General features: G+C 31.0%; 1 protein-coding gene across 1 annotated transcript; it reads left to right on the forward strand.

Annotated features, from left to right (window-relative positions):
* The first annotated feature begins 9,554 nt into the window (after nucleotides 1–9,554).
* Nucleotides 9,555–12,021, forward strand: LOC131633946 (PRA1 family protein F2-like). Its single transcript, XM_058904623.1, has one exon. The coding sequence runs from the start codon at nucleotides 9,655–9,657 to the stop codon at nucleotides 10,252–10,254; it is 600 nt and encodes a 199-aa protein (XP_058760606.1). The 5' UTR covers nucleotides 9,555–9,654; the 3' UTR covers nucleotides 10,255–12,021.
* Nucleotides 12,022–12,453: the final 432 nt, after the last annotated feature.

A 12,453-nucleotide genomic window follows, 5' to 3' on the forward strand; every position in this document is an offset into this window, starting at 1 on the left:
ACAAACTCGTGTGTTCGCACGAGTTTTGGTACAGGACACGCATTTGTTTCAGATATATATTTTTTAATAAAAAAATATCTGCTTATCCGTGAAAAAATAATAATCAAAGGTATAATTAATTAAAAAAAATATTTTGATCAATATTCTTCAAATTTAAAGATTAAAATTTATTATAATTTAAATTAAAATTTGTGTCATACAATATAAAAAATATATTAAAAAAAACACTTTTTTGATATAAGAAATAGTAAGAATAATTGAAATATTTACTATAATCTATTTTAGGAAGAGGATTTGACCCTTGAAATTTTATACATGACTTTACAGCAAGCTATATGTTGATAATCACTAATAATGTTTGGACATTTCACCTTTGGAATGAGAGTCAAAGCAGTTGCACGGATCCTGATGTGGACTGCGAATATGTCATCAGTTTGTCATAAGAATTGAAACAAAGGTGAAATATTGATATTTTATTGAAAATAGTTGGAAAAAATTGGTGTAAAGAAAGAAATTAGGAAAAAAATGGCACAAAAAGGTTGTGATCAGAAAATTAAAATATAGATAGCCTCTAGTAGTTACAATTGGTATTGAACGTGAGTTTTGTAATTGATCATATAACTGTAATGTCTTAAATTGACATTAAATGTGGATAGTAAAGGTGTATATTTATATTTCAAATTTTCCAGATAACATTGAGTCATAAAGGTGTATGTAATTAAAAAAACAAAATTATTTTTATATATAAGTGAATGCTAATTTTTTAAACTAATTAATTAACAACAAAACAAATAATATCATATGTGATAAAATATCAAATTACTTGTCTACCTATGTAAACTCCCTGTCCTAATAGAAACCGACATGATTTTCGGGATGCATTTCATCCAACAGAAGCAATACACATTTTGATGGGAAGAATGGCTTTTAGTGGCAACACCAACTTTGTCTACCCTATTAATATAATGTTTGAACCACAACCTATGCATTCAAAAAATATATCTTTTACCAAATTAACATCCTCTATTATAGCTTCACCCAATTACACATACTCAAACGTATCTCTGTTTGGGAATGTAAATACTTGCAGCAAAGCAAATCAGTAACAAATAGTACCTTGATGATTAAGGCATGCTGACATAAAGGTTTAATATTTAATTTTTTACGACATCCGAGAGGCTTTTGATCCATTTCAGTACCACAAGGAACCTGGTACAATATCCATCACTCACCACAGATACAACTGAAGTAAGTACCCTAAAAAAATTGATGAAACCCAAGTACATAGGATCAAGATCAAATTAAAGTAATAAAACATGTAGTCTCGATTTCTATTACAAAGATCCATAGATGAAAAGACAAAATAGAAAGTATGTAACATCCTAAAATGTGTGATTTAAGCTTGGCAGTGTCAACAAATTGAATCTCATCATAGAATTAGAAATTAATAATTTTTAATTCAATCTTGAACATGAATGACAAGCAGACATACAAACTAACAATCAAAGGCCGAATATCCTACATCTGGTATTGAGTGTTCAATTACAACTAATGCTTGGTCATAGAAACTATAAACTACAACTCTGTAAGGCCAATATAAGCAATAACCAAATGGGTTTATGTCAAGTTAATGTTCAAAGCTGACAAATGCTCCCCAAAAGGCTAGTGAGTGTTCGTACCTATAGCAGTTTGTAGATTGCAGTATCTTGAAGAAAACAATATTATCTTCAGAAAACAACCACATGAAGATATAACCCCAGACATAGTTACTTCAGAATCAAAAGAAGCATTTAAAACAGTTTGTTTGTCTATATGACCCCATACAGTAGACATTTAAAACCCAGACAACAAACATTTGAAACCCAATGCTTATGAAACAATCGATAGGACCTTATCGCCGTAAACATAGACGTAGCCAAATAACATAAGTATCACACGTGCAGAATGAGCAAATTACAAGAGGGAAAAGTAACACCGTGAATTCACATAGATCATGTATTTCTAACTATTTATTATTAAGAAAACTTTATAAACAAAATCTCACTTGTACAGTCGATAATTTGAGAAGATGAGTTTTCTGGACTTGTCAATCTTCGTCACCATAGCTTGCCTCATTACCACTTTAATCACTACTATCATTTCCTTTGAGATCCAAATTAACATGCTACACTTGAATAACTTCAGGATGCTTAGGTTGAGGAATGTGAGGGGGTATTTTTGGTTCCTCGTATCTTGCTACTGAAAGTAAGTCAATAAGAGGAACTGAGTCAATAGGAAGCAATGCCACAGGATTCCCAGGTTTCCCCTAGGTGGAGGCTTAATTGGTATATCAATAGGCAATTGTACATGCATTCCAGGTTTCCAACCAAGCAAAATAGAAAAATTGGGAGGAAAAAAATTGTTTCTGCGACAGCGTGACTGCCGTCACGCTTACGGCGAAAGCAAGTTGATTAGCCTGCATAAATACAAAACATCAGCAAAACATTATCAAACAAACAAAATTTTGAAACATTATAGCTTTCATTCTCAATGAATATTTTATAATCGAAGCACAATATTTAAGTAGATCAATAATTGAATTTAGTCAACTTCTCCATCCCGTATGAGGCGAGAAACATTTCCTCAGCTGTTGCATTCTTCTACAATTCACCCAGCTCTGATGATACTCTTTTATAGGAACACTCCCTTGACCTGTTTTACATCATACATATAGTTATAAATTGTAGCACCAGTTTCATAACAAATTATTTCAAAAGTATACACACACAAGGTGCAGTAAGTTTCTTTGAACTCCAAGTTACAATCTTCCAATTTAAAGAGAAAAGTATACAGCCACGATCTGCTCCCATCCCATAAGAGAATTTGGTAACAGGAGCATTATACGGAACACGTTCATTTATGCCAATGAATACACAAACAGGGTGCATACATCATTCTTAAAACAGGTCACATATCAATCGAATAAAACTACCTGCATTTGCAACCTGATAACTTCAAGAGGATATGTGAAAAGTCTGACCCAATAAACCAGCTACAGATCCACATATCAGAACATGCGAAACCATGAGAAATCATTGGTGTTTGGTGAATTAGTGATGTACCTCAAGCTGTTTGTGAAGCCATTTTTGAAAAGAGTTCATACGCAGCCGGAGCGCGGAACCGGATTTGGAAAGAGTTCATACGCAGTCGGAGCGCGGAGGTCCAAGTGGTCGTGGTTCGTATGACTCATATATGTAACTTAACTCGACAACCGGGTAGGAGAACAATAAGATTATGATGCAAATCAGAGAAGCATGAAACAAAAGAATACAATCTCAGCCTACACCTACTAACAAAAGAATACTCCAGTTAGAATAACATATTTTCTAAACAATTTCAAACTACTAACCTCGACAAACTCCATTACTTTTTAGTACCTGAAAAGATAATCAAATATTTCTCACTCAATTTCTCATCTAATTTTTCTGTTATCCAAGACAAAATTTTACAATTAGCTTGGATTATTATTCATGTGTAAAGAACATCACTACCAATTTTACAATTTACTTACAGAATAAAAGATGTTGAAAAACATGATAAGCAACTCATCTAACCAATAAAATACTACCAATTTAAGTGACATCATCATCATAGTGGTGCTTATGAAGAAGAAATAAGGCATATATGCTGCAAAGGACTTGTAATTGTTGTTTTACTCCTTTTTCAGGTATATCTTGCTGCAACTTCTCTATAAATATAAAAATCACAAGGTTTTGATCAACTTAAATGTATAATATTCAGATATCTCTCAAATGTGGGTACCTTTTTTTGGACTAATTTCACTATGGTTGTCTCCCAGTGGACTAAATATAGAGAACATGAAGCTCGCGAGAGTAAACTTGTTGAGATTTTGAGCAACAACAACATTCATCCTGGAAGCACTAACTTGAAATGCTTCAATCACTACATTAGGCTTCAACCAATCCTCAAAGTAATGGAATAAAAGATCAGTATAAAATCACAAATCAAAGGACACGGGTGTGCTTACTGATATTAAAAGAAACCAGTTTTTACTAAGATATCAAAAGATTGCAATTTCATTATACCTCTTGTAACATCAGATTGATATTGCAACAATTGTTCCACTCGAGCCAAATAAGTTGTGGTACCAACAGATTTTTTCCAGAGCCCAACTGAGAAATATTCATTCGGTTAGTTATCCCACAAACAAATAGGTGACATAAACAAAAGATTAACGGTAAACAAAATATAATGACCTGCATCTGAAGGAGAAGATCGAAAACAGTAATAAAAATAGATGGATACAAACCAAGACATGATATAATTAGAAGAAACATGGATATGAATAAGAAGTCTCAAGAAGATTCATAATTCATCATTAGGGTTTATGTGAAGGAATCAGAATTTTTAAGGGGAATGATTCAAATCATGTTAGCGAGTTAAAGGCCTCAATCCTCGTACAATTTCATCGAACAATCATGGGCCTAATCTTTACTACAAATCACAAATAAACTTTGGTTCACAGTAAAGAGAAAAAGAATAAGTTAACAGCTGATTCACATTTTTTCACTGCAGCATAATACAAAACCGAAACCCTAAAATTCCATCATCATCCTCATGTATACAAATTTTCCAAAAACAATGAGAAGAAAGAAAAAGAACGCAGTTCATATTCAGTAAATAGGATACAACACTAACATTCATGAAACCCTATTTCATCATCATCTTCCTCATTTTTTACACAAACCCTTCAGAAAATATTGAGAGAAGAAGAGAGATTATAGAACTCAAAATATGAAAAACAAAGAAAGATCTCACTGATTTGCTGTGACTTTGAGCGTCACCAACATCATAATCAATCTCACGACCGTAACCCTTAGCAACAACCATCAATGGTTCAAAATCAACATCACGATATCATCAGCAAACGTGTTCATCCTCACCATCAACATCATATTCATCGTCGCGAACTCGGCAACAAACCCTCAACGAACAACAAACCATTCAACCAACAACCGGATTCAATACCAAAAAGAAATAAAGATAGCTTAAGCCAAGAAGTAAAATGGTGGAAGATTGTGTAGTTATCAAAACGGAAGATGGTATAGAGAGATAACAAAGATGACAGAGAGAGAGAGAGGGAAATAGCAAAGATGGTAGGAAAAGACTTGAGGAAAAGTAGGGGAAAGTAGAGATTTGTCTTTCCAAGAAAGATGTAAAATAAAAATATTCATAAAAGCTTGTATTTGGATTTTGTTCAGACCAAACGTGATTCCATGAGGTAGAATGGGAAACTTTGCAAATAAGATGTCCACGTGGAACAACATGGAAACAGGGGGCATATCGGTATTTTTCAGAGCAGTTAACTTTCTTATATTGTAGATGGATACCTCCTCAAATAGATTGTTGTTCAAACAAACAATGGTGTCATCAAATAAAAAAGAGACATTAAATTCTTACAATTTTTGCGGTCTTTTGAAGAGGTGGAATAAAAAATATTATTAAAAAATTATAGTATTTAATTTAATTTACTTTATAATCTTATATATTAAAATTGTTAAATTTTGGAGCCAAAACATGGGATAATATAATCATTTGAATATTGTTCAATTATTAATATTTAAGTCGTCTGTCAATTATTAATATTTAAAATTGTTAAATTTTGGAGCCAAAACATGGGATAATATGTTAAGTTTTAGAGGCAATACTTGGATAATATATTCATTTGAATATTGTTCAATTATTATTATTATTATTATTATTATTATTATTATTATTATTATTATTATTATTTAAATTCATAATTAATTTAATTTAAAAATTAAAAATTAATCTTATATATTAAAGCTGTTAAGTTAGTGGGGAACTTTTTGAGCCAAAACTTCGGATAACCTAGTAATTTCATTTATCCAAAAAAATTTAATTGTTTTTTTTAATTAAATTTTCCTTTTTAAATATTAAAATATAATTATTAATTAATCAAAGTTTTTAAATTTTTAATTGTTTTTTAATTATTTATTAAATATTAGAGTGAAGACCCATTTTGGTCCCTCACAAATATTACACGAGTCAAATTAGTCCTTCACAATAAAGTAGACTCAATTTAATCCCTTATAAAATTTAACCGGGTCATATAAGTCCTTCTGTTAATATTTTTTTCAAACCGGTTTTTTCTAGTTTTAAACAGTGACTGGATTGCCACGTTGGATTTTATTTTATTTTCATTTTTTAAATTTTTATTTTTAATTTTATTTTTAAAAAATTATAAATTAATAATATAAAAAAGCCAAAATTGTTTCTTATAAGGAGTTGAACTCTGGCCAATGTGGTTAATCTTAAACAATTCTAAATTTAAAATAAAAAATACAAAATTTGTATCAATATGGTCTCGAACCTAAGTCTCTTCAGATTAAATGAGAGTCAATTTAATAAAATAGAAATTGGTTTGTCTATTTGTAAATGACATTCACTTTACTAACAATAGAAATTGATTTTTCTAGTTGTTATTGATAGTCACTTTACTAACCGTAGAAATTGAATTGTTTAGTTGTAAATGATAATCACTTTAGTAACAATAGAAATTGATTTATCTAGTTGTAAATGATAGTCATTTTACTAACAATAGAAATTGATTTGTGTTGTTGTAAATAATAGTCACTTTACTATCCATAGAAATTGATTTTTCTAGTTGTAAATGATAGTCACTTGATTAACGATAGAAATTGATTTGTGTAGTTGTAAAGTGAAAATCAGTTAATTTGAAGGACTTGGATTTGAGACCTCATAGATAAAAATTTATGTATAAAATTTGTTAATATTAGTAGAAATCATGAAAATTACTTATTTAAAAATTACTTTATAAGAAATATTTTTGGCTTTTTTGATATTATTCATTGATAACTAGTTAAAAATAAAATTAAAATTAAAAATTAATTTAGTATTTAAAAAATAAAAAATCCAACGTGTCAGTCCTGTCACGGCTTAAAAGTATGAAAAGAACCGGTTTAGAAGTAGGAAAAAACCGATTTGAGAAAAATATTAGCAGAAGGACTAATATGATCCGGTTAAATTTTGTAAGGGATTAAGTTGAGTCAATTTTTTTGTGAAGGACTAATTTAACTCGTATAATATTTGTGAGGGATCAAAATGGGTCTTCACTCTAAATATTAACAACTAAATTCTCCTACTAACCAGCCAAAATTTTCTAATTGTTTCTAATTAATATTTTTTTCGTTTTTTAAAAGTTTAGTTATCTTTTTTGTTAATTAATTGTTGAATTATAGCTGTGTTAAATCAATTTCATTTGTGTAATTAAATTTAACAGATGTGTTTGTTTTTGATTTACAAATATAATTTGTGTTTGAAAAATGTAAAATAACTAATTATTATTTTTTATTTTATACTTAACTTCTATTGAAAACAAAATTCTTAACTTCTAAAAGATTTGACAATTTTTTTTATGTTTAATATTTTGGTAATTTTTACTATTACTTTTCAATTCATTTTTTTTAATTAGCATATTTCGTAAATTTATCACTAATTTTTTAGTGTTAATAGTAGTCCCTCGGACTTACTTCTATTATATTTTTTTCACCCACCATTTTTTTATTTATATTGTTAATTTTTCCTTTGTTATATTTATTATTTTAAGTATACATTATTATTAATATTATTATTATTATTATTATTATTATTATTATTATTATTATTATTATGAAGTCTAAAATTTTGTCATACATATGTATGTGTGGGAATAGGCTAGGTCGGCCTACAGGGACATATAGCCTACCCTACTTAAGGTCAGATTAGGTCAGACTTATTTAATAAAGAAGTCAGATTTAAGTTTTTTTAAAAGTCTATTTTATTAAATAGGTTAGACTTAGGCTAGTAAAAAAAGCTTATGAAGTCTTATAGGTCGGCCTATATTTTCATATATATATATATATATATATATATATATATATATATATATATATATATATATATATATATATATATATATATATATATATATATATATATTAGAGATATGCTAAATAGGTTGGCTCATGTATGCATATATATATTAGAAAAAAAAAGACTAAATAAGCTAATCTATGTATGCATATATATTAGAATAAAAAGGCTAAATAGACCGACTTATATATGCATATATATGCTGATCTAAAAAGCTTCTTAATTAATATGAAATAATTGAAAATTGTTATGAGATATAGGCTTTTAAATAGTCTTTTAGATCTGATCAAACTTTTAAAAAGGTCAGGTCATACCAAAAAGTTAAATTTATGATAGATCATAGACCAAACTCAAGTCTTTTAAATTTATCATAGAGCAGGCTAAGGCCTTCTAAAGTCTAACCTAACCTATTTCCACTTTTTACATATAGTATATTATATTAAAATTATTTAAATAAGTAATTAACTACTATCTATAATTCTACAATTTTATATTAATATCATTTACTTTCCGTGCGATGCACGGTCAAAATACTTGTTAAATATAAATTATATAATTTTATTTGGAGAGTACTAGTACATGGTGTTTTAAAAACTAACTAAAATCAAACCGATTAAATTGGAAAACTTAATGAATTATCGGTTTAGTCTAATTATCGGACCAAATAAACTATTGAACTAATGAAATTATAATATTTTAAAATTTTATAGATGTTGTAATTTTTTTAAAGATCGAACCGAATCATCTGGTTCAACCAATTTAATAACTCTATAATTTAATTATAAAAATCAATTTATTTAACCGATTTATTCAATTTATTATCATTTAATGATATACTTTAATAATTGATATAATATAAACTAATAATTCAATTATCTTAATGATTTGATTATCGGTCCAATTTTAGAACATTTGCCAGTGCCTCACCAAACTCAACAAAACTTTTTAAAAAAATGACCAAATAAATGATAGCAGACAATTTAACTTTGGGCATGCTATTTGTACAACCACTTTTGATACACCGTATCCTACACTTAAAATAATAACAAAGAAAAATTTGGTTGCACAAAATTTAAGACAACAAAAATTATTTAAAAAATAAAACTTGTACTCCCTCCGTCTCATAATAAATGTCCTATTTGAGCAATGCGCGGTTTTTAAGAAAATGATTGGATGGGTTGGTTTTAGTAAAAAAGTTAATGTCATTTACTAGAATACCCCTATTAATAGTAGTTGAATAACGTGAAAGTTACTAAATAGGGGTATAATAGTGGAAAAATAATAATGATTGATGCATTGGAATTGTAAATGGACAATTAATTTGAGACAAGGAAAAAATACAAATGGGACACTTATTATGAGACGGAGGGAGTATATTGTATGTTAAAAAATAAAACTTGGATTACACTTATCATTTCTCTTTAGCTTTTCTTCGTCATCAGTCAAACTAGTCTTGTTAAAGTACAAAGAAAAGTCAAGTTATTGGTGTTTTTGGTAAGCTTGATAAATAGCTTGTTCAAGAAAAAGAAAATCCAATATCGGTTACTCAATGATCAGATCAAGACGTGTTTACATTTTACAGTACACAAAAACAACACGGATAAGGAAAGAAATTCACGAGATCTTCACTGACATACTTTAGAAAAGATACTAGTATAAATAAAAATTGAATTAGTTTTTTTTCTCAACAGTGATGCAATGTCTTCCATTAATCCAACTTCATCTTTACCAAGTTACAATTCTCTCCCTCCAACCTCACCCTCCCCATTTCCCCCACGCGCCACCATACTCTCCAACTACCCCACGCGCCGCCCATGGGAAACCTTCTTCTCTCTCCAATCCTTCACTCTCCCTCACTCCCTCAACGAATCCATCCACCGAATTAGCCGCAACCTCAACCATTTTCGCGTTAACTACGCCATGATAATCCTCTTCATCCTCTTCCTCAGTCTTCTCTGGCACCCGCTCTCCCTCATCGTCTACCTCGCCGTCTTCGCCGCCTGGTTCTTTCTCTTCTTCTTCCGCGATCGTCCTGTGATCCTCCTCCGTTGCTCCATCGATGACCGCTTCATCCTCGCCGGACTCTCGTCTCTCACTGTCGTCGCGCTTGTTTTAACTGGCGTCTGGCTCAATGTGTTGGTGTCGGTACTCGTCGGTGCTGCAGTGGTTGTTTTGCATGCGGGATTTCGCAGTGTTGATGATTTGTATTTAGATGAAGTAGAGATCTTTGATGGAGATTTGGTTTCGGTTGTTGGTAGTGGTTTCACTAACAATCGAACAGGGTACACTAGAATATAGTTACATAATTACATTGTTTTTGTTTATCTGAATCAATCGCATTTTGCAATTTGCATATATAATAATAGTAGAAAAATTGAGTCTCTTTTTTCTGCATGCGATTGCACAAAAAATGTGAAATGATAATATCATTGTGTTATCATCAATGCTGTTAGTTAGTAAAATCTTGATTAAAAATTGACTGGAAAGTGTATTTTTCAGTGTATCATTATTACCTTTTTGATGTGTTTATTCCCTTTGGTTTGCAATAGATTTAGAAATCATGTTAGTTATTTTGATTTGGTTCAAATGTAGATAGATTTTGGTTTGGATTCTTTGGTTCATCATTTAGTGACTATAGGTTCTACCAAAGTTGTCAAATAATGACTATAGATTCTGTGATAAACTATTTAATACAAAATGTTGTTAAATAGATACTGTAGGTAGTATAATTCAAACAAACAGTCATTTTTTGTGATCCGTAATTGACAGCACTAGTTTCATTATTGTCCAAGCTTTGAAGTTGATTGACTTTCAGACATTTTTGTCAAAAGGAGGCTGTGGAAGTGCCATTGCCATTGCCCGCATGACAGAAATCTATGCCACTAGGAAGTCTGTAGTGTTATCCGTCTTAATGGCAGAAATTGGTCGCTATAATTCATGGCAATATGGCAATCACAGTGGATCATGACTAATCAAATGGGTGTCTTGTTTATTGTTGCGCTATCCATGTTCCTTAACAACCTAGTTCTCTGCAACCCAAACCAGGATTTCCAGGGCTATAAGTTACTTCTGCAGTGAACTTCTATATCAGACACTTGCATCAATTCTGGTTCCTTCTTTATGAGACTTGATCAAACTCATGGTAACATAGTTATGGAAAAAGTGAAGCAGGGAATGAATTCTACTCCCTTGTTCATGAAGTTTCTAATACCATGTTAAGAAGAATAAGTTCTTCCAACCCAAGCTTGTAGCTAAAGCACTTGAATGGCATTGTTTATCTTACTCATCACCAGTTCTACGCCATACGGATTTTTCCTTCTTCCTTCACATTTTACTCGAGCGGGAACTTTGTCTTTCATCTTTATTGTTGTTATGGAGCCTGCTCTGTAGCCAAACTGGAATCATTGGAACCAAGTATCTTTTGCATACCTTCTCTACTCCATCATGTGAATTGTCTCGTGGTTCCTTTATGTATCCTCTTTCTGCTGTAGCTTTGTCAAAAGCACTGACAAAGTCTGTTGGTGCCTCTATGTATATCTCAAAATCCTCTTTGTGCATACCGTCACAACACTCCCTACTTTCAAACAAGCCTTAAAATCGCATCAGAGCATTGGGACTCCTGACATTGTCCTCACCAATTTTGCTGTCGGGCGCGGACTACCACACTCTGATACAGTATATGGCTTAGACTACTGTGGCGTGACATCACATTGCCTTTGTCCATGAAATCCATGACAACTGTGGCGTGACTGATTGAAAGGGCCAAATATTATGTTAGTAGTGGTTTTTTTTTTTTACATATATGCCATGTTTTGAAATGAAAAGCACCAATATACCTCCTCCTTCTTTTTTTCATTTCATGATCGTACATTTCGGTTCTAATGCGACTATTATTTGGACGTCTATTATTTGGACGTCTTTTCTTATTCTTTCGCATTGTCTGGTCATGGCAAAGAATAAATCCAGTGTATTGTGGCTAGTTTTCTTGATGTGGAAGTCCAAGGCAGCTTTTCTGGTAGATTTTAAAATCACTAAGAATCTTGAACACGTCTGGTATGTGAATGGTGTAGTTTTTGCGTATGCTAGCACATGTTGCAATAACATGGGAGCAAGGCAAATGAAGGTGTAGTTTTTGCGTATGCTAGCATATGTTGCGATAACATGGGACCAAGGCAAATAAAACGCTTGAAATTTTCCACAATCGCACAATCGCTTTCTGAGATCAACACTATAGTACCCATAATTCTTCCGGCCACTATGAAATAGAATCTCTCGCGATCTAATTGTATGACATTATGACTGCTAGCTTTTTTCACTTCTTCAGCCAATTCTTTAAGCCATTTCTTTAAAAATAACATAGCTACAATTAAAACAAAATGATGCACCAACCGAGGTGGAGAACATTCTCCATGCAAAATATATATTTTACTTCTCAATTTTAAATTTTTAATGCTAGACAAGAGCCACGATTTAATACATTCTAGTTGGATACTTTTA

Source organism: Vicia villosa, unplaced genomic scaffold (genome assembly GCF_029867415.1).
Source record: "Vicia villosa cultivar HV-30 ecotype Madison, WI unplaced genomic scaffold, Vvil1.0 ctg.001193F_1_1, whole genome shotgun sequence".
NCBI lineage: Eukaryota > Viridiplantae > Streptophyta > Magnoliopsida > Fabales > Fabaceae > Vicia > Vicia villosa.

Coding starts and splice junctions, on each gene's coding strand:
- LOC131633946 (XM_058904623.1), top strand. CDS start 9,655: ATGTCTTCCATTAATCCAACTTCATCTTTACCAAGTTACAATTCTCTC.